General features: G+C 42.9%; 2 protein-coding genes across 2 annotated transcripts; both read left to right on the top strand.

Moving 5' to 3' along the window:
- Positions 1-11,313: 11,313 nt before the first annotated feature.
- Positions 11,314-12,464, top strand: NUPR2 (nuclear protein 2, transcriptional regulator). The gene is made up of 2 exons (XM_029221779.1): positions 11,314-11,963; positions 12,255-12,464. The coding sequence occupies exon 1, from the start codon at positions 11,661-11,663 to the stop codon at positions 11,955-11,957; it is 297 nt and encodes a 98-aa protein (XP_029077612.1). The 5' UTR covers positions 11,314-11,660; the 3' UTR covers positions 11,958-11,963; positions 12,255-12,464.
- Positions 12,465-17,660: 5,196 nt separating this feature from the next.
- On the top strand, positions 17,661-23,118 carry CHCHD2 (coiled-coil-helix-coiled-coil-helix domain containing 2). The gene is made up of 4 exons (XM_029220723.1): positions 17,661-17,804; positions 19,889-20,138; positions 21,441-21,591; positions 22,827-23,118. Exons 1-4 carry the CDS (start codon positions 17,755-17,757, stop codon positions 22,835-22,837), a joined length of 462 nt encoding a protein of 153 aa, XP_029076556.1. The 5' UTR covers positions 17,661-17,754; the 3' UTR covers positions 22,838-23,118.
- Positions 23,119-23,179: the final 61 nt, after the last annotated feature.

Genomic DNA, 23,179 nt, shown 5'->3' with positions numbered 1-23,179 from the left:
CTAATGAACTGAACGTTTGTGTGACTGTCACTTGAAGACAAGTGGCACTGGCAGCATGGTTGACCAGCTGAAGGGAAAACAGTGCAGAATTGAAAGAAGCTTTCCACTATTTGACAAGGATGGTGACGAACATCAAAAAATTGGAGACTGTAATGAGGCCTCTTGGGCAAAATTCCCTAGAAGCAAAATTTCAGGATAAATTAATGAAACAAATGGTGATGGAAATAGTACAATTGACTTTCTGGACTTTCTGACAATGATGACAAGAAAAATGAAAAACATAAAAAAGAAATTAGAGAAACATTCCTTGTGTTTAATAAGGATGACACTGTCCGTGTTGGTGCGACATAACTACCTCACATGATAAAACCCCTTCAAGAAAAGTTAACACATGAGAAGGTTGATTAAATGATCATGGAAGCAGATACTGATAATAATAGTCAAGTAAAAATGAAAGAATTTGTATAAATGATGTCAGCAAAGTGAGACCACTGTACAGAATGTGTTAAAGTTCCTGTGCAAAATTATTTGCCTTTTTTTTTCTTGTTGTCTAAAGAATATGCATGAGTAGTCATTAGGACTTACTTCTCTGTGTTTTTCTTTTTTTTTTTTCTTTTAATTTTAATTTTTGGCTGCATTTGGTCTTCGTTGCTGTGCGCGGGCTTTCTCTAGTTGTGGCGAGCAGGGGCTACTCTTCATTGTGGTGCGTGGACTTCTTATTTTGGTGGCTTCTCTTGTTGCAGAGCACGGGCTCTAGGAGCACAGGGTTCAGTAGTTGTGGCATGTGGGCTCAGTAGTTATAGCTCACGGGCCCTACAGCGCAGACTCAGTAATTGTGGTACACGGGCTTTGTTGCTCCACGGCATGTGGGATCTTCCCGGACCAGGGCTCGAACCTGTGTCCCCTGCATTAGCAGGTGGATTCTTAACCACTGCGCCACCAGGGGAGCCCTATGTTTTTCTTCTTTATCTCACCATCACTATCCTATATCTTATTTTTTAAAAATACATCAAGTAGCAAGTTGCACATGGCTTGCTAAATTACTGGTTCTCAAATTTTGGGCGTTCAGCATCCCTTTACATTTTAAAATTTTATGAAGATCTCTAAGACTTTTTGTTTGTATGAGTTATATATATTAAAAGTTTCCATATTAGAAATTAAGACAGAATTTTTTTTTTTTTTTTTGGCGGTACGCGGGCCTCTCACTGCTGTGGCCTCTCCCGTTGCGGAGCACAGGCTCCGGACGCGCAGGCTCAGCGGCCATGGCTCACTGGCCCAGCCGCTCCGCGGCATGTGGGATCTTCCCGGACCGGGGCATGAACCCGTGTCCCCTGCATCGGCAGGCGGACTCTCAACCACTGCGCCACCAGGGAAGCCCAAGACAGAATTTTAAAATATTTGTTCATTACAAAATAATAACAAAACCATTACAGGTTGACATAAGTATTTTTAAAATAATTACACTTTCCAAAACAAAAAAAACACACTAGTGAGAAAAGTGGACTCATTTTACATTTTTGCATATCTCCTTAACGTCTGGATTAATAAAAGACAGCTGGATTCTCATATCAACATTCAATCTGTTGTGATATCGCACTTCATGTAGCGTCTGGAAAATTCCACTCTACACTAATGAGAGAACAAGAGTGAGAGGCAGATAATGTCTTTAATATTGTTGTTAAAATGGTTTTTACCTCATGGGTCCCCTTTGCTCACACTTTGAAAACCACTAACCTACGTCCTTCAACACATCTAAACTTAGATGGAGTTGGTCAAATACAAAAACACCTAAGTTACGTCTTTTTAAAAATAGTTTTCTTTAGGGACAATCAGCCTGTTGTTGTATATTTCAGAATTCTGAACTATAGAGAATCCACAGTATATACCTAAAGTTGTGCTATTGCAAAGTGGGTTCATTATCCAAGTACTCATACATCATTATTTTTTACTACTGATCCTATACCAGAAGCTTTGTCTTATATTGATACTTGCTTTTAAAGATTTGTTTGGCTCTTAAAGAAAATCTGCTTGTGGTACTATTTACCTCAAACAAGTTATATATTTGATTTCCAACTTAAAAAATACAATTAGTTTTGTAGGAAACTGCCATACTATCTTTCAAAATGACTGTACAATTTTACATTCCCAGCAGCAACGAATGACAGTTCCTGTTGCTCCACATCCTCACCAATGTTTGGTATTGTCAGTGCTTTGAAATTCAGCCATTCTAATAGGTGTGTAGTGGTAACTCACTGTTTTAATTTGCAATTCCCTAATGACATATGATGTTGAGCATATTTTCATATGCATATTTGCCATCTGTATATCTTCTTCGGTGAGGCGTTTGTTCAGATCTTTTGCCCACTTTTAGTCAGGAAGTTAGTTTTCTTATTGTTGAGTTTAAAAGAGTTTTTTAAACATATTTTTGATACCACTCCTTTATCAAATATGTGTTTTTCAAAGATTTTCTCCCAGTCTGTGACTTGTTTTTTCATTCTGTTAACTGTGTCTTTCACAGAGCTTAAGTTTTAAATTTATTATTATTATTTTAATGCATGGTTTTTTAAAGTTACTTTATTTTATTTACTTATTTATTTATTTATTTTGGCTGCACTGGGTCTTAGCTGCGGCACACGAACTCTTAGTTGCGGCGTGCGTGCGGTATCTAGTTCCCCAACCAGGGATTGAACCTAAGCCCTCTGCATTGGGAGCACGGAGTCTTACCACTGGACCACCAGGGAAGTCCAAGTTTTTCATTACATTTCATTTTATTTTTTTAAATATTTTATTTATTTGTTTGTTTGTTTGGCTGCACTGGGTCTTAGTTGCAGCACGCAGGATCTTTTATTTTTGTTTTTTAAATTTTAAAACTTTTTTATTTTTTAAATTGTTATTGGACTATAGTTGCATTACAATATTGTGTTAGTTTATACTGTACAGCAAAGTGAATCAGCTATGCGTATACATATACCCCCTCTTTTTTGGATTTCCTTCTTATTTAGGTCACCACAGAGCACTGAGTAGAGTTCCCTGTACACGGGATCTTTTAGTGGAGGCATGCATGCAGGATCTAGTTCCCTGACCAGGGATCGAACATAGGCCCCCGCATTGGGAGCACGGAGCCTTTTTTTTTTTAATTTATCTTTAATTTACTTATTTATTTTTATTTTTGGCTGTGTCGGGTCTTAGTTGTGGCACACGGGATCTTTGTTGCCGCACACAGGCTCTTCGCTGTGGCACGTAGGCTTCTCTCTAGTTGTGGCGTGCGGGATTTCTCTTCTCTAGTTGTGGCGCGCGGGCTTCAGAGCACGTGGGCTCTGTAGTTTGCAGCACACGTGCTCTCTAGTTGAGGCATGCAGGCTCAATAGTTGTGGCGCGCAGGTTTAGTTGCCCTGTGGCATGTGGGATCTTATTCCCTGACCAGGGATCGAACCCACATCCCCTGCATTGCAGGACAGATTCTTTACCACTGGACCAGCAGGGAAGTCCCAGGAGCATGGAATCTTAACCACTGGATCACTATAGAAGTCCCTAAGTTTTTAATTTTAATAAAGTCCAACTTATCAATTTTTTCTTTCATGAATCATGCTTTTGGTGTTGTAACTGAAAAGTCATCACCAAGCCCAAAGTTACCAAGATTTTTCACCTATGTTATTTTCCGGGAGTTTTAGTTTTGTCAGAGGTTGGGGGAAGGGAGCGAAGGACAAAGAGTGGAATACAGAGGATTTTTAAGGCAACGAAACTATTCTCTATGATACAGTAATGATGGACAAATTTTCAAAACACATACAATGTACTACACAAAAAGTGACCCCTAATATAAAATATTGGACTTTAGTTAATAATAATGTGGTTCATCAGTTATAACAAGCGTAACACAATATTTCAAGATGTAAATGTAGGAAAACTGTAGGAGAAGGGGAACAAAAGAATAAACTGTTATCAACCAAGAGAAGTAACAATAGCAAAGATAACAAATCAGTTGTAAAGACTCTAAGTTCTGTTTCAATGGTAAAGACTAGCCTGAAGCACTTTCTTGAGGTGTTTTGCAGAATTTAAACCCCCCCAGGGACTCAACTACCAGATCAACTGAAACCTAAGGGATGATGACGTTGACCTTTTCTGACCCTTGAGACTTCAATCAACTAAAGCTTGGACTCTGTGGACAGCCCAAGCCCCTTCATGAATATGTATACACCCTTAGCTTAAAACCTCCCCAATTTTGCTGTTTGGGGAGACACACTGCTTTGGGAAAGATCTTCAGTGTTCTCTTTACTTGCTGCAAGTAATAAATCCTCCTCCCGCTCTTTGGCTTGATTGTGACTTTTGGCTCCACACCTACCAAGAGGCAAATCCAGTTTTCCCTAACAGCACCAACCCCCTGTCTCTGTGGGGCACTGTGTGGCCACGGCTGCCATATCCCCTAGGAGATGCTATATTCCAGCCTCCCCTTACATTTTATATTCCCCAACAGCTCCTGGCATGAGGCCTTGCAATATGGCAGGCTGCTGAGTCAATGTTGCAGCTCTGACTTCAGATTTCATCAGGGCAGTTTGTGTTTCAGAAAGCACACAGGAGAGGATGGACCCAGCCCGGCAATGGCCAACTTAGCAGTCTGAAGACGTGAGCTGTTCAAAATGTGGTTGATGCCTCTGATTTTCTGAGTCTACCTTTATTCCCAGGGCTCTTTGAATGAAACAAATCCACTTCTCCCGAGGAATCCTCAAAGCACACCGCCACTGAGGGTGGATTTATCTTTCTAGAACTCATATCTTAAATCCCCCTCTTTAAATCCTCTCCCTGTTTAAATTACCTCCCATCCATCTGCAGGGATAGCAAACACAGATCTCAGTGAGGCAGGCAGCCAGCTTCAATGAGGAAAGGAGGCCCATGTAATGTGGGGACCAGTGGGAATTGTGGCAAACTGAAAGGCATACACATTCAAAGGTTCTTAAAACTGTGCTAGTCAAACCAAATGTATGAACAGGAAGCCCAGTTCAATCACCAGCAGCCAATGTGGGGTGTTTGATTCATATTTTATAGTACAAATTGCTCAGTATAAATTACAGGGCCCTTCAGGTCCAGCCACTCTTACCCATGTCCCTACACTCTGTTTACATGACATACTTTCACACATTCTCCCTGTTATCTTTGCTGGTTCATTCTCTTCCCCCCAACTTTTATTGAGCACCTAATATGTACCATGCACTATAATATTAATAGATGCTTAGGAAACAAGGGTGAACAAGAGTTTCAGTCCTCATGAAGCTTGTAGTGTAGTGTCGACAAAAAATTAATCAGTCCATCTAAGAAATGGAAAATTTTATTCAAGCCAAATTGAGGATTATAACCTGAGAACAGCCTCTCAGAAAGCTCCAAGAACTGTTCCGCCCATTAGAAGTCAAAGCACAGTCATGTAAGTTTTTTTGAGAGAAGGGGCTGTACATTAAGTGATGTATTATTGACAGTTTACACAATCCAGATCTGTGAGCGCAAAGTAGTGGGTCATCGTGACCCCTTACAAAATCAGGAAGGAATGTTATCTTTTAAGGAGTTGTCTTGTTGGTGCTAGGAGAATGTTGCTCTTTATGGCTGAGCAGGTATTTCTGCCTGTGGGGAGGTTTGGTCGATGCATAATGCAGATACACAATGCACAGTAGAGGGGAGAGAGGAGGCCAAAAGGCAGAGAAAAGTTTTTATGTTTAAATTTTTCTTTTCTTGCCACGAAGTATGAATTTCATGTCATAGTAGTGAGGGGACATACATGTTAACAGACAGTTACCAGACTGTGATAAGCATTATGAGAAAAGTACCGGGTTTGACTGAAATATACACAAGGGGCGCCTAGCCAGATCAGAGAAAGATAGGTTTGGGAAGTCTCCTCCTCCGAGTAGGTATCTTAGCCATGGCTAAGGATGAGCTAAGGAAGCAAAGATGAGAGTGAAAGGGTGAAGGTGGTGGTAGGGAGAGGGTTTCCTGGAAGAGCGAACAGTACTAATAAAGGTTCCTAAGGAAACGAACATTCCATGTGGCTGGAGAGTAAGAATACAGGGAGGGGTGGCACAAGGTGAAACTGAAAAGGGGAGCAGAGGCCAGATCTTTCCAAACCTTGTGACCAAATGAGTCAGATTTTGTCCTAGGGGCAATGGGCGCAACCAACAGTTTTTAATCAAGGACTCACATTTGTCTTTTAGAAGAATCTCTCTGGCTTCATTGTGGAGAACAGGCTGAACAAGGGGTGGAAGCAAAGACGATAATTAGAGGGCCCTCACGATAAACCAGCCAGAGATGATGATGGCCTGGCATGAGATGCGGCAGTGGGGTGGAAAGCATGGACCAAACTTGGGAGATAGAATTGATATAACTCAGAGATTTAGTGATGGTGGGAAGAAAGACAAGAGGAGGTGTTAATGATGAACTTGGAGTGCCCTGATCCCCTCCTCATCCTTTCAGCTTAATTCCCTCAGTCTTCATGGACCCTCTAGGCATCTTCTTACCCACTACCCCCAATACTCTGTCCCACTACTGGTGTAGCACACCATATTGTATAATGGTGAGAGACTGGGTGTCCTTCTTCCTTGTTGTGTTGGGCAGAGACCCTGTATCACTCAGGGTCAAATTGGGAGATGGAAGCCACACAGCAATTTGAACAGCAAAATTTTAATACATGTAAGTGTTAACTATAATAGGGCATTTGAGTAGAGTGGGATTGGCTGCTAGCCAAAAAGTAAAGAGAACTCTAAAGAATATAGGATTGGCATATATATATATAAGGTGCATCCATCACTCCCTAAGCTAAGGTAGAGGACCAGGACTGAGATCCAGACCTTGTTGGAGAGTTACACAGCTGTGGGTAACTGGATGGCACAGAAGTCGCTCAATGCTGGGCCAGTGGTGAAACCGAGTGAGGCCCTGTGAGGCTCCCAGGTATAGAGGCCCTTTTGTCCCCTGTTTCTTATAGGCAAGACTCCAGTCTCCATGACCTTCCCAGAATTCCAAAGGGCAGATTCGAACAGTTGCTCATCAAGGGAGGAGCAGCCAAGAAACCAGCTGAGGTCAGATGAAAGGAACCAGAGAAGTTCATCCAGATTAGGAGACCCACCATCTGAGAAGAGATTAAGGGAGTGCAAGCGGGCGCACTCACCCTAATCTTGTCAGAGACCCCACCTTTGAACCATTGTTGTAAAACCCCTCATCAAATCCTCCCAGGTTGGGACACATAGTTTTTCCAGGCAGGAGTCCCCCTTTGCCTGGCAAAGTAATAAAGCTATCCTTTTTCTACTTTACCCAAAACTCTGTGTCTGAGATTTGGGACTGGTGTACAGAGAAGCTGAGCTTTACACAGCAATGGTAGTTGCTGGAAATTTGCCCTCCAGAACTTGCCAGAAACCTACCTTCTAGGGTGTCAAGGAAAGTCATTCTTGGAGAGGTATCTCAATGGAGGCACCCTGACACAAAGGCAACCAAGGATGGGAGGATTCAGGGGAAAACTACTGGCTGGGTGGTGCTGGCCACTGTCACTGCAGGAGTGGGGCTCTGGAAGAGCTACATGAGCTGCAGAACCCTGGTGCTGGGGAAGCCATCTGCACTACAGGAGCTGAGCATTAAGGAACCCATGCATGCTGCAGGAGCCTGCTGAAAGAGTACATTAGAATGAGAAAGGAAACCCCTTCCTCCTGCAATTACTCTCCGGAGCCCTCACCTGACAAAGACTAACATTGTGCCAACTGGTAAAGAAAAAAATACTTAAATGGTCCAGCTCCAATTTTTGCACAGCAAGCAATGAAGGGTGAATTTGGAGCCAAAAGGCAATAGATTGGTAACTGGCACAGACCCCATATTGTTTATCACAGCTGCTGGAGTACCACAGGGGGCTAGAAATCAATATGGCAAGGAAGGTTAGGAAAGGAGAAATGTATATTCAAGTCTGTTGCCCACTTTCAAACTGGGTTGTTTTTTGGTTGTTGTTGAGTTGTAGGAGTTCTTCATATATTCTGGATATTAAACCCTTATCAGATAAATGATTTGCAAATACTTTCTTTCATTCCATAAGTTGCTTTCTCACTCTCTTCATAGTGTTCTTTGATGCACAAAAGTTTTCAAGTTTGATGAGGTCTAATTTATCTATTTTTTCTTTTGTTGTCTGTGCTTTTGGTGTCATATCCAAGAAATCATTGCCAAATCCAATGTCATAAAGCTTTTCCACTATGTTTGCTTCTAAGAGTTTTATAGATTTAGAGCTTATGTTTAGGTTTTTGATTCATTTTGAGTTAATTTTTGTATTGGATGTAAGGTAAAGGTCCAATTTCATTCTTTTGCATATGGATATCCAGTTTACCCAGAACCAAATGTTGAAAAGCATTTGATCATATATGCAAGAGCTTACTTCTGGGTTCTCTATTCTGATTCATTGGTGTATATGTCTGCCTTATTCCAGTACTACATGTTTTGATTACTGTAGCATTTGTCTCTTAAATCCTGTGAAAAATTAAAAGTGGGGTTACAAAAAAATTTATAACAATAGGTTTTATTTATTTATTTATTTTGGGCTGTGTTGGGTCTTCCTTGCTGCGTGTAGGCTTTCTCTAGTTGCGGCGAGTGGGGGCTACTCTTCATTGCAGTGCGCGGATTTCTCATTGTGGTGGCTTCTCTCATTGTGGAGCACGGGCTCTAGGCGCGCGGGCTTCACTAGTTGCAGCACGTGGGCTCAGTAGTTGTGGCTCACGGGCTCTAGAGCACAGGCTCAGTAGTTGTGGCGCATGAGCTTAGTTGCTCCGCAGCATGTGGGATCTTCCCGGACCAGGGATCGAACCCGTGTCCCCTGTATTGTCAGGTGGATTCTCAACAACTGCACCACCAGGGAAGCCCCAACAATAGGTTTTTATATGTGCCCATGTATTTACCTTTAACAGGGATCTTTATGTCTATATCTGGCTACAAGTTACTGTCTCGCGTCCTTTCATTTCAACCTGAAGGAATCCCTGTAGCATTTCTTGTAGGACAGGTCTAGTGGTAATGTGTGGGAGAGTGGTATGGGGGGGAGGGGGAATCGGATGAAGGTAGTCAAAAGATACAAACATCCAGCTATAAGACAAATAAGTACTAGAGATGTAACATACAACATGATAAATATAATTAACACTGCTGTATGTGATATACAAAAGTTAACAGAGCAAATCCTGAGTTCTCATCACAAAGAAAAAAATGTTTTTCTATTCAATTTTGTATCTATATGAGATGATGGATGTTCACTAAATTTACTGTGGTCCTCATTTCATGAAGTATTAAGTCAAATCATTTCACTGTACACCTTATACAGCGCTGTACATCAACTATATACCAATAAAACTGGAAGAAAAAAGATATATCAGGGTAACCAAAGAGTCTAAATTCATGAGGGAAAGAATTCTAGCTAATAAGTGTGGAAGAAAGGATTGAATTAGAAAATTACCATTTCACAGCCCCTAATGAGATAATAGCAGATGAACAAAACAGCAAATAAAGCAATGAACTATGGTTGAAACTATTAGATAAAAGCTTAATGTGGAACTATACAATTGCAGGGGCAGGCTGTCACCACCTGAGCCTACTGATCACTGAAACTGGGACCATGAGCTATTGCGGGTCTCCTGGTGTGATACCAACACACATCACCTCCTAGCCTCTAGAGCCAACCTCCATTTACACAATATGGGAGAGAGAGGAAGAAGTTAAATGACACGACAAGGAAACAGAAAAATGCACAAAGTGGGGCATTTTACAGGACAACTGACCCAGTTTTTGCAGCAAGTCATGACAGGGAAAAATGAAAAGGGCAGGGGCCCACCCTAGATTATAAGAGACTTAAACACCATACAAGAAAATTTCATGTGTAGATTCTGTATGTATTCTGAGTTGTATGTTTTCTATTGTCTTTTAGACAATCAGAGAAATTTGATTCTGGACTGGGTTTTAGATGATAACAGGGCCAAGCTGACTTTGTCAAGTATGAAAATGGCATTGAGGTTATGGAAAAAAGTCTAGTTTTTTAGAGCTGTATATTGAGATATACAGGAGTAAAATGACATAAGGTCTGCAGCAGAGCAAAACAGAAAGGGGTAAAGCAAACCTGACAGGATCTTGATAATTGTTGAATCCATGTGATGGGATACGGGAGTTCTTTGTTCTATTTTCACTTCTGAGAAGGTCTGAATATTTTCATAACAAATTCTAAAGAGAGTTTTTAAAAGAGATGATGTGTGGGAGGGTGGTAGAGGGATAAATATTAGCTTCTCTTTCCCAGTAGCAGGTGTAAGACACGTGGGTGGAAGAGAAAATCCTCTCTGCGTTTTATTAAAAACTCTCTCTTGGGATTTGCTCATTTAAGGAACTAACAAAATTGCCCTCAGAGCGTGGTATGTAGGCCACGCCCCACCAGGGATACTTCAGAGGGCAGAAAAAAAACTCAAATTGGCAACTTGGTCACAGACAGAAACTCAGCAAGATCAAATACCTGAAAAGGACTTTTTTTTAAAGTATTGAATTATTTTCGATCTATTAAAAAGAAAATCCCCGAGGGGATAGATGCAATTTTCGTGGGAAGAGAATTATCTGCGCTAGTTAAACCAAACCAAAACAAAGGCATTCTTCGCAATAACTCCCTGAGAGCAGCGTTTACGGAGACAGTAATTAGGTAATTAGACCGGGTAGTCACCGCAGAGCCTCGGGTGCCGCAGGGTGTTAATGACTCCTGCTCAGCTGTGCAGCTGCCCTCGGCGAGGAGGTAGGTCTGGACTTTTCTGAGCGTAGGCCACTCGGCCTGATTCCTCTCGCCTCTGCAGCTCTCGGGGAGCATCCTTCCCCCAACGCCCGCGGGGCTGGGCGCAACCGGGGCTGGCGGGTGGGACGCTGGGCTCGCGCTGGTTCCCCCTCGCGGCCGCTCCCAACTCTCGGCCCTCACCCCAAAACTGCCGGCGCATCAAGCTACCACAATTTTAGCGTCCCCTGGCCGCAGGGCTTGGGCACCTGCTGATAATCCGAAATTGCACGCGGTTCCCGGCCTTGCACCAGGCAGGGTGACTTTCCCTTCTTAATCGCTCGCTCGCTTAATACAGTTAATTCGTACCCCTTATCAAACACGTGGACTGTGGAAAGGAAAAAAGAACTAATGTGTGTATGTCCCTACCAGCCAGAAATACTTTTAGCATTCCAGCGCATTTCCTTTCACTCCAGACATGTTTTAAATATATATTACTGGGATACCAGAGATATTACTTCAGAAGCTCATTTTTCACTTTGCATCATTTATTGAGCACTTACTCCTGTCATCAAATAGCCTAACAAAATGTTCAATGCTGATAAAAGTCCGCCGGAGTAATGCACAGCTCCCTCACACTTGATACTTGGATAATTTCCCATTTTTGACCGACATAAACAAGTGTTTGATCGAATTTTGCCAAATACCCTTCTCGCTCAGGCGGCGCACAGGCCGGGATGGAGGAAAGGATCACGGTTCCAGGTGCCAGATCGCAGAGGCCTCGCGCTGAGTACCTTCCCGGTCCTGTGACGTCAGCCCTAGGCCCCGCCCCCTTCGGCGGAGCCAACCGAAGCGCTGGGGGCGGGGGGCCTCCACAAACTCGCGCGCACGGGCGCGCGAGCGGCAGACCAGGAGGCCAGGCGCGATGGACCTGGCGTTTCCTGCTGTCCAGGGTCAGGCCCAGCTGCCGCCACCCGAAGCGTGGCCGCTGGTTGGCTCCGAGGAGGAGCTCTATGACTGTCCGGCTTACTACTACCTGCGCGACTTCCCGGCCTGCGGGGCCGGGCGCAGCAAGGGCCGGACGCGGCGCGAGCGGGAACTGCGCACCAACTGGCGGGTGCCCGGCGGCCACGAGCGCAGGATCGCGCAGAAGCTCCTCAACGGCCAGCGCAAGCGTCGCCAGCGCCAGCTGCAGCCCCGGCCGCGCACCCGTCTCGCCTGAGTGCTGGTGCGTGCGGGCCCGCGGGAGCGCTCCGGTCCGCCCCCTGCGACTCGAACGGGGCACAGTCGCCCCCTCCTGAGGCTGCCCCGCGTAGCGAGTCATTAGCTGGGCCCCCTAAACTCCCAGCCTGTCTCCCGGCGGCAGTTAAAATTCTACCTTTTGGAATTTTTTAGTTGGGTAGAAGGGGCTAGGAAACGCAGAAAACATCTTTCTAAAAATACAAGTAAGGGATTTACTTCCAGTGTTTATGCACGGACTAAAGAGAATTGATTTTTGTTTTTGTCTGGTTTTCAACAGGATACCCATACCCAAAGGACCTGATAAAAGTATTTTCTCTGACTCCAGCTATAACTCTGGTCCTAAGGGGAACAGTCCATGTTGGTCAACAGAACTTCTTTTCGACATCGCTTAAGTTCAGTATCTTTTCCTCACTGATTGTTAATTAAGTAACATCCAAGTGGGTATGCCTGTTTAGGGTTTTTAATTAAAAGAGCAGCAAGAATGGCATTTTAACTCTTCTGGTGTTTTTTTTAAGTTGCTGTGGTAACTTGTTTCAAGTCCACAAATATTTGAGTTCTTATCTGCAAAGAAGAGGTCACAAAGACGAATGTGGGCAGAACAAAGATAGGAATTCTCTGCGCTGCTGACCCCACAGCAATCCTTTGAAGCGAATGCTAGCTCCATTTTACGGACGGGATTCTGAGGCACAGAACTCAAGTAACTTTCCAGAGGTCATACAGCTAATTAGAAAACCTGGCATAACAGATACTCAAAAACATTCACTCTTCCCAGCATCACAGTTTTCCTCAACTGTAGACATCCTTCTGTGGTTCAGAACCACCCACAAACTCCATGTCCAAGAACTAGGGTTATAGTTTAAAAATTATGCAGAGTATGGCAGGGTCCCTTTTCTTTCTCTTCACTCTGCATTCAGTCAGGTCTCTGCGCCCAGCGGTGAGTCCTTTGTTGGGGGAGAAGGGTGGTGTTCTGGAAGGAGCAACTTTAATTTCAATCCTAGCTATGGGTGTTCATCAATCTGGCATTCAGCAAACTTCTGAGTGGTAGCTACTTTCAAGTTCCACCATGCTTCAGGTTTTGCATTTGTAAAATGGGAATAATATTGGTTTACCTCGCCAAACAGGATTATAGATAAAATAAATAAAATGTGACACCCTTAAGGGCTTGGCACATAACCGGTGCTCAATAAATAGTAATTATTATTATTATTATTATTATTTTTTGCGGTACGCGGGCCTCTCACTGTTGTGGCCTCTCCCGTTGCGGAGCACAGGCTCCGGACGCGCAGGCTGAGCAGCCATGGCTCACGGGCCCAGCCGCTCCGTGGCATGTGGGATCTTCCCGGACCGGGGCACGAACCCGCGTCCCCTGCATTGGCAGGCGGACTCTCAACCACTGCGCCACCAGGGAAGCCCCAATGGTAATTATTTTTAAGTTTACAGAACGTGATCCCTCTTCTCCTTCCTCTCTAGTCACGAAGTCCTTTTTTTTTTTTTTTTGGCCACACCATGCGGCATGCAAGATCTTAGTATCCCAACCAGGGATGGAACCATTGCCCCCTGCATTGGGAGTGCGAGTCTTAACCACTGGACTGCCAAGGAAGTCTTAAATTCTTTCACTCACTTCATTATTTTAAAATGTCTCCAACATTCAGGCAGTGTGGTATGGTAGGAGTCTTCACTTTGGAGTCAAACACCTGTATGGACTTGGGCAAGTTGCTTAAACTCTAAGCATCTGTTTCCTTACCTATAAAATAGGGATGATACAGTACCTATTTCAAGAGTTCTTGTGAGGCATAAATGAAATAACGCACGTAAAGCTCTCAGTGCCTGGTATACAATAGGCACTCAAATAATTAGTAATAATGTCCACATCACCACTGTCTTAGCCTTCAGGGTTTTTTTCCTTACCCCCAGTCTCCCTCTGCTATATCTCAAACATGTCCAGATTAATCTTCAGAAGACCATTTTAATAATATAAAGATCCTCAGTGCTGCTCTAACCTTGCAGGCCAAAAAGCTTAGATGCCTTATATTGTGCTGCAAATCATCTATTACATTTCTTTTTTTTTTTTTGGCTGCATCGCGTCTTAGCTGTGGTACATGGGATCTTCATTGCGGCACACGGGATCTTTCCTTGCAGCGCACAGGCTTCTCTCTAGTTGTGGCATGCGGGTTTTCTCTCTCTAGTTGTGCCACGCAGGCTTAGTTGCCTCGCAGCATGTGGGATCTTAGTTCCCCCACCAGGGATGGAACTCGCGTCCCCTGCATTGGAAGGCACTGGACCACCAGGCAAGTCCCCATCTATTGGATTTTCTTAAGTTTGTTTCTCACAACTTCCAAAAACACACTGGTTCGTGACACATGTCTTTTCTGTCCTCTAACTTCACCATATTCAATTCTGCTTCTTCCTTTGAATCTGTGCTGTGCTACGCAGTGTGCCCTCTACAATTTTAATTTTTCTAAAACTAATTTCACCTAAGTGAAAGTGGCACCAAGTGCCACTTTCTCCCAGAAGCATTCATCCACACTGAATGTCCATTCCTTTAAAATCCTTTAGAACTTCATATAAACACCACTTAACCATTTGTTTTATAGTATTCTGTACTTTCAAATCAACAGTTTAATTCATTCATTCATTCTTTTTTGTCTGATATGTGCAAGTCACTATATTCATATAACTATGTCTTAGTTATCCAAAGAAAAAACTGCATTTACAGTGTATGGACCTTAATGTCTTAAACATCTCAGTTCCTACACAATTCCTGCTGTAAAGTACAGCATACCCAGACATCAGCTATGTTAAAGCAACACTGTAAGATGTTCTAACTAGATTTTGCTCATTTTAGATACTAGAGCTTTTAAAATTTAAATATGCTCACTGTAGAAGTTATGTGTATTTGTTACCTATTGCTGTGTAACAAATTACTATCTCAGTTTCTGTGGGTCAACAATTTGGGAGTGGCTTAGCTGGATGATTCTAACTCAGGGTCTTTCAGGAGGCTGGAGAGGAATTAGGCTCCACCTTTTGAAGGGAGTGTCAAGGAATTTGAGGACATATTTTAAACCACCAATGTAGGTTTAATTATTGTGTGTTCACTGTAGACAAATTGGAAAATACAGACAAGCCAAAAAAAAAAAAAGGAAGGAAGAAAGAAATCACTATCCAATGGATAACACCACTACTGGGATGTATATAATTACAGCCTTTAAAATATAAAAGAACTTTCTCAAAATACAAACATACTATGTATACTACTTTGTAACCTGCTCTTTCACTTGGTGTTTTGTGAAGATACTTCTCACTTCAGATATTCTTTCACAACATTTTAAATGGCTGCATAGCATTTCATTGTATGTATGTATTATAACTTATTTAACTAATTGTATATTGCAGGACACTTAGGTTATTTCACGTTTTCCCTATTTTATACATTTTGTTAAATCAACATCCTTATGACTAATTTCTTTCACATTCATGACTTTCTCAAATTCTTAGACATGGAATTTCTGGAACAGAGTTTGCACAGTTTTAAAACTCTGATATTTACCACCTAATTTCAGTAGAATTTTTATTGCAATCATCAAAAGTCCACTCAGCCAAATATCTGTATCAAATATCTGTAACAATGCCTGCAAGAGTTTGTTGTTCAAATTTTGATCACTGTAATTGCATTTGTTGAGAATGACTGTGATCACTACGGAATAAGTTGGTGTATAAATTTTACTAAAGTGTGAACTTCGGCACACCTAACCCACCAAACTGCAAATGATAGGTAGCAGAATTCTATTTATTTTCAATTCCCACTTTTTTGCTATTCATTCTAACTTTTTACATGTCCTTTTTTTTTGAATAGAGGTAATACATTAACTGTTTCAAAATCCAAGAGATAGAAAATTTTATCAGTAAAAGTCTCACCCCTGTGCCACTGCCTGAAGGCAACCAGTGTTATCAGCTGAAGATATTTTATGCATGGACACTATGGGCTTTTCTCTCCATTTCACAAACAGCACCCTATATTCAATTCTGCCCCTTGCTTTTTTTCTCTTGACAGTGTACCTTGGAAATCATTTCATATCAATACACAGAAAAACTTTTCTTTTTTATAGCTGCATATTGTGTGAATGTGCCATAATTTTTTTTTACCTGTATTCTGCTGACAGGAATTTAGATTGTTTAATCTTTTACTATCACAAAATTACCTTGTACAAACATCTAATTTTCTCTCTTCAATTTAGGAATTAGTGACTTAGCTAAGTATGATTGTCTCTGTTCTGGTCTGCATGCCTGTCTGTCCAAAGCTCTGCTCACTCTAAGCCCTTCTGGTGCCAGAATGTTCTTTATGAATAAAGTTCCTTTCTCCCATCTCTTTTTATGAATTATCCAAAGGCGAATACAAAGGCTTATCATTTGTAAACCTTTCATTTCTTTAAAAAGTTCTGTGAAAATAAAACTTTGTTTTTCACAAAAGTTTTTTGCATTATTTACCCCTCAGTTCCACAAACATTCTGCTGTTGCTGGAAAGGCTGTGTTAAACTCTGCTACCTCTGGTGGAAGGGGGAAATTTCTGATTGGCATCCAAGCAGAAATGGAGGTTCTACCTCTGCTTTCTCTCCTCCATAAATCCCACCCCACCCCCAAGGACTGTCCCATGAAGCCCCCCATGAAATGCCACCAGTTAACTTGTCCCCTACTGCAGAGGCGCTAAAATGTACTGTTAAAAGCATTTCACACCAAGTATCACTGAAGCACAGATCCTTGGGGCCTTTGCAGTTGCCATTCCCTTTGCCAGGAATGCTCCTACCCTTGATAAACACGAGGCTTGCTTCCGCACTTCCTCAAGGACTCCATTCAAATACTTCCTCTTCAAAGACTCATGCCCTCTCCAACCCCTAACCCCCTACCACCCTTACCCTGCTTTCGCTTCATATCGCCACCATCTAATTTATGTAGGTGTTTGTCTCTTGCCTCCCTGAATTTAAACCCCTTGGAGGTAGTCTTATTTCCTGCTCTGTTTCCAGAACCTAGCTAGCACTTGGAGATCATTCAGAACATCTCACTTAATTATCAGTGAACGAATACCATATCAATTACAGGCACAAATTCTATAATATATGAAAGGGGTTTGAAAATGTATGAAATACATAAATGTAAGGCATTATTACTGTCTGAATTTAACTTTTGTTGACTGGATCCACGGACAAAATACAAGTAGAACCAACTCAGCTCTGTCGATCCCTAAAGTTTTCCGTCTTATTATGTGCCCACATTGTGCCTCAAAAAATATTTACCCAAATGAGTAACTTAATGGTGAGAACGGTTAAGTAACTGGCCCAAGGTCCAGCGACAATCACGCCAGAGCTCTGACTCACTCACTCAAGATTGGAGCTGACCTACCATGTTAATAAGGCAAACGTTTGAAGGTAGTAGCGACGGTCCTTGTGCCCTAGGAGGCAAACAGCTAGCGGTTGTGACTCGCGCTAGGCTCGGAGGACAAGGTCTGCACGACAACCACGGACACTTCCGGTTTTCTAAACAGTCCTGGCGCCGAGCTCCTGACGTAAACCGTGCACGACAAGGCGCCGCCACGACGACCTGCTCTTCCTGTGACCTTCAGACCCGCGGAGACGTCGGCGAAAGGAAGGCCTCTGCCTGTGCTCTGATTGGCCGCGCGCTGAGTCCAGCCCCGCCTTCCAACTTCCGCTCTCGCGCGTCGCAGAAGCAGCCAGGGTTTCCTGCGAGTATTTCGTTTGTAGACCCTGCTTCGTCCCGCTTTTAAGATGCCTCGTGGAAGCCGAAGCCGCACTTCCCGCGTAGCCCCTCCGGCCAGGTGAGGCCACCGCGAGGTTTGGGGCCCTGCTGGCGCCGTGACGCAGAGGGAGGTTGCGCTGGGCCTCGGGGCGGCTGGGCGGCGGGGGAGTGGGGCGTCCGAAGGTTGGGGCGGCGGGGGCCCGCATCCGGTCGCCGTAAGCTGGTTTGGCTAGTTTTCCCGTTAGTGGCAAACTTGCTAATTTGGAATGTCCATGAATTATTACTTAAAATACTTAGAGTCCATTTTAAGTTAAAACAGGCCACTTCTAGAAGGAAATGGACATTCTTAAGTGTAATCTGAATGAAACGTCTAAAATAGCAAGAAGAGCTTCCCTGGTGGCGCAGTGGTTAAGAATCCGCCTGGCAGTGCTGGGGACGTGGGTTCGAGCCCTGGTCTGGGAGGATCCCATGTGCCGCGGAGCTGCTGGGCCTGTGCGCCACAACTTCTGAAGCCCGCACACCACAACCACTGAAGCCCTTGTGGCTAGAGCCCATGCTCAACAACAAGAGAAGCCATCGCAATGAGAAGCCCGCGCACCACAATGCGGAGTAGCCCCCCCTCGCGGCAACTAGAGAAAGCCCACGCGCAGCAACGGAGATCCAATGCAGCCAAAAATAAGTAAATTATATAAATAAATTTTTTAAAAAATAGCAAGAAAAAAAGTGCAAGGTAGTATAATCAGGATAAACGATCGTATTTCAATTCAGTAAATAATCTTTGAGCACCTTCCAGGAGCAGTGAGCATTCTAAGGGCTCGGCCCAGTAGGGGACACAGTCACTAAGGCCTCACATGTACATGACGTTTTCTTGTTGATAAAATACTTGTAAAATGTACTGCCAATTGCACCTCCTGATAGCCTCAGAGGTAGATATTTTCATGTTTTACAGGAATAAGGAAACTGCAGACTCAGAATAAGTGACTTGTCCAAGGTCATGCCACCAATAAGTAGAGAAGCCAGGTCTTAGACCTGAGTTATCCGGTGACAAATTCAGGACATTTAGCAGAGGACCACGTTGCTTCTCTAGGCTAAGGTGAATTGTGTTCAAACTGCGTGCTAGGAGCGTAGGGAAGGAGTTCACGTAATGGAAAGACGCTGCTATCCAAAGGAAGTGAAACCACAATCTAAAAATGCAGAAATCTTCTGTGTGAAAGATTTTTGGAACAACATTGGACATATTAGTGAAATTTTGAAGGCATCCAAATGTTCTACAGATGGGAAATAGTTGAAATCAGTTTAGGTATAACAGTTCAGGCAAGTCACTTCCACTTACTGGGCTTCAGTTTTCTAATCTGTAAAATGAAGGAACTGGATTAGTTTATTTCCCCAGATAACTATCTTTCCGTGTTCATTCAATTGTTACCAGCTCAGTGAGACCTCCCTTGACTGTCTTAAAATTGCAGTATCCCACAACATGCTGCCCTCGCTCTCAATATTTTTTTCTTAACATTTATTTGATCCCTCAATAGGATGTCAGCTCCATGAAGGTAGAGGCTTTTGTCTCATTAACAGTTGTATTGATTTTTATGACACTGGAATAACTGTGTTCTCTAAAGATACTATAGACTTTGTGAATACATGGAAATGGTTGGAAAAAAGCAGGGAAAAAAACATTTATACTTGGTGATTACAACCGTAAAAGGTTAAAGAGAAAATGATGTAAATAGTTCAGGGAATTGTGTTCTGTAAGGTTTTCTTGTATGTATGTAGTATTTGCATTTAATAATTTAAAATGAAATCCTGAGGTTATTTTAATATACAAGGGGTTTTCGTTTGTTTGTTTGTTTATTTAAGTTGACAATTTCCTGGGACTTCCCTGATGGTCCAGTGGTTAAGATTCCTCGCTCCCAATGCAGGGGGCCTGGGTTCAGTCCCTGGTCAGGGAACTAGATCCCTCATGCCGCAACTGAAGATTCCACATGCTGCAATTGAAGATTCCACATGCTGCAATGAAGACCCGTACAGCCAAATAAATATTATTTAAAAAAAAAGAATACAGCATCGACTTAATATCCTGTTGGATTTATTAAAAAAAAAAAGTTGACAATTTCCAAACTTAGTTGGGAGTGGGAACTTTATACTTTCTGTTCCTTTCTTTCACAGCCGGGCGCCTCAGATGAGAACTGCACCCAGGCCAGCGCCCGCAGCTCAGCCACCAGCAGTGGCTCCACCATCTGCTGTTGGCTCACCTGCTGCTGCTCCTCGGCAGCCAGGTCTGATGGCCCAGATGGCAACCACTGCAGCCGGCGTGGCTGTGGGTTCTGCCGTCGGCCACACTCTGGGTCATGCCATCACTGGTGGCTTCAGTGGAGGAAGTAATGCTGAGCCCTCAAGGCCTGACATCACTTACCAGGTAAGATTTGGGGCAGCATTCTCTTCGGTGGTGTATTTATGAGGAAACCTAGTTAGTTGTAAGTGCCTTATGTATTGGGACTGTCTCCACCTGTGGAGAATGGTTTATCCATATTTGGCAGCAGTTGAGTTAGTACCTTACTTAGGCCAGCGTCAGAGAGTCCTGGACAAATGGTATTTCTTCTCAAGGAGTAGAATTGTGGCAGTTCGACCTGATGGACTGTCAAAACAGCCACTTACCCCTTATTTTAAATATTTTTGGGGATTCCCGGGTGGTCCAGTGGTTAAGACTTGCCGCTTTCACTGTCGTGGGCCCAGGGTTCAATCCCTGGTTGGGGAACTAAGACCCCAGAAGCCGTGTGGCCTGGCATAAATAAATGAATGAGTGAATGAATGAATGAATATAAATATATACACATATACGTATATATGTTTTGTTTGTCGTGGTCACACTTAACTAATTCAGTCTCAATCTTCGTTAAGTGTTCAGAAGTCTTTTTGATGGTTCTGTGCTCTCTCATCTCTTACCTGATATTTGCCACTGCCCTTCTTTCTGAGATACGTGAATTTTCTCCTCTAAGGAGCATGGGTGTATACTCTACTGTATTTCTGATGTACTTAAAACTCTCATCCATCTATTTTTCTGTAGTAGGCCCATTTTTTCCTCCATGAAACATCATTGAACCACTGGTCTTTAGATGCCCAGATAACCACTTAATTTGCATCTTTGTTCATGAATCTTTCTGATGACAACTGGGATTTTTGTTAAAGCTCATTTCTTTCTGCCTTTAATTTTTTTCACTGTCCACGTTATTAGATAGAAACTTTAATTTGCATCTGGTTCTAGTTCTGTTCCCCCAATTAACCTCAGAGAGTGGTTATTGCTCTTTGTTCGGGTATAAGTCTTACTTCCATTCATTCATTCATTCATTCATTTTTGGCTGCGTTGGGTCTTCGTTGCTGCGTGTGGGCTTTCTCTAGTTGCGGCGAGTGGGGGCTCCTCTTCACTGTGCGCAGGCTTTGGGAGGGGGCTGCCCTGCTGCTCATTACAGTGGCTTCTTGTGGCAGAGCACGGGCTCTAGGCACGCGGGCTCAGTAGTTGTGGCTCACGGGCCCTAGAGTGCAGGCTCAGTAGTTGTGGCTCACGGGCTTAGTTGCTCCGCGGCATGTGGGATCTTCCCGGACCCATTCCCAGGGCTCGAACCCATGTACCCTGCATTGGCAGGCAGATTCTTAACCGCTGCGCCACCAGGGAAGTCCCTGATTTCCTTTCTTAACAGTCCTGAATGTTATGCCTTTGCAGGAGCCTCAGGGAACCCAGCTGGCACAGCAGCAGCAGAATGGCCCATGCCTTTTTGAGGTGAAACAGTTTTTGGAGTGTGCCCAGAACCAGGGTGACCTTAAGCTTTGTGAAGGTTTCAGTGAGGTGCTGAAACAGTGCAGACTGGCGAACGGTAGGTGATAGATACATCAATCCATGGTTGAACTTGCATCTGCTTAATTCACTGAATGGTACCCCTGGACCTTATAAAACTTAGGGAGTCTGTGTTTAATAAATTAAACTGACAAATTAGAGGAGATTTTGTTTAAATTACTCTAAAAATAATCTAACAAGGAGCTGGTCCAGAGTTTTCCAGTCATTATCTTGGGCTTTTACCTGCTTAAGGAAGAATCAGATTCAGTTACGTTCTGAATCTGATTCTTTCTTAGGCGGGTATAGATTAGTGTGCCAAGATCTTATTGTGGTTATTGCATAGCCTTAGTGCTGATTTCACCAAAGTCCAGGAATGAGCACAAGATCTGATAGAGCATTGTCATTCTGCACACCTCGTTTGAGAGAGACAAGTTTATTAAATCCCTCGGTGGGACTTAGAGATTTAGGTTCTCTGGAATGTTAGCAGTCAACTTGTTGTGTGATTTCCTCCTGTCAATCTAAGAGTTCACCACCTATTAAAAATGATTATTTTCATTTTCCCGCCTGCGTTTTTATTTATTTATTTATTTATAGTTCTGCAGATTTTATTTAGAAACTTAGAAAGGGTTTTTGTGGATAAATCTATAGTTGATTCTCATGGAGTCACAGAGTATATTTAATATATACAGAGTCATTTTTCAGGCTTCTTATACTGAATTGGTCTAGGCCAGAGGTTGACCACCTATGGTCCCTTTACCAAAGCCATTACCTGTTTCTGTAAGTAATTTTATTGAAACACAGCCATCTCCTATTCATTTAGGTGTTGTGTATGGCTGCTTTCCATGGCAAAGGAAGAGTTGAGCAGTTGTGACAGAGACTATATGGCCCACAAAGCGAAAAGTATTTACCTGATTGTTTACAGAAAAACGTTTTAAAACCCTGGTCTGGGCTAGTGGTTCTCAAAGTTCCCCACCTTCATTTATGTAGGAAATAGGGATGGGAAGAAGTTAATCCTTATAGGTGGTCGAACTGTGGAATTAAGACATTGCATGGCCAAGTTTATCAGAAGTCTTTGATGAAACTACGTCTAATACCAAAGTAACTATATTTCTGCTTCAAAGTGTAGAGTTGAAGTTTTATTGGTTGCAGCCTTAAACAGCTTATGAAAGAAACTAATAACCTTGGGCTTCACCCCTGCTTTCATAATTTGGAGGACTTTGGTTTTGTTGAGAATATGTAGCTAGTGCTCTTCTAACAAGCCTTTTCTGTTTGCAGGGTTAGCTTAATCAAGAAGTTCCAGTTGAAGGCATGAAAAATCATCTCTCATGACCAGGTTGATTTAGCATTAAAAATATAATTGATAGTGAAGATGTAAAGTGTGAAGCCACCAGTTAACCGCTCCTCAATCATTAGTAGCTTTTGTGCTTCAGGATTGCAGTGGAAGAGGGTATTCTCACCATATAGAAGTTCCCTGAGATGATATTGAGTTGGGGCTAGGCGGATGTATGTGTGGCCTCTTAAACATGCTTTTGTTTGTGAATTAATTAGAATAAAGTGATTTTATTTCCAAATGTGTCTCAAGTATAAGGTTATAAATCACACGTGGTATACACATGCTGAACAGAATG

The sequence above is a fragment of the Monodon monoceros genome, unplaced genomic scaffold (assembly GCF_005190385.1).
Source record: "Monodon monoceros isolate NGI ecotype Baffin Bay Population unplaced genomic scaffold, NGI_Narwhal_1 Super_Scaffold_13, whole genome shotgun sequence".
Classification (NCBI taxonomy): Eukaryota; Metazoa; Chordata; class Mammalia; order Artiodactyla; family Monodontidae; genus Monodon; species Monodon monoceros.
The sequence above is the reverse complement of the archived record's forward strand: the minus strand, read 5'-3'. Positions and strand labels throughout refer to the sequence as shown.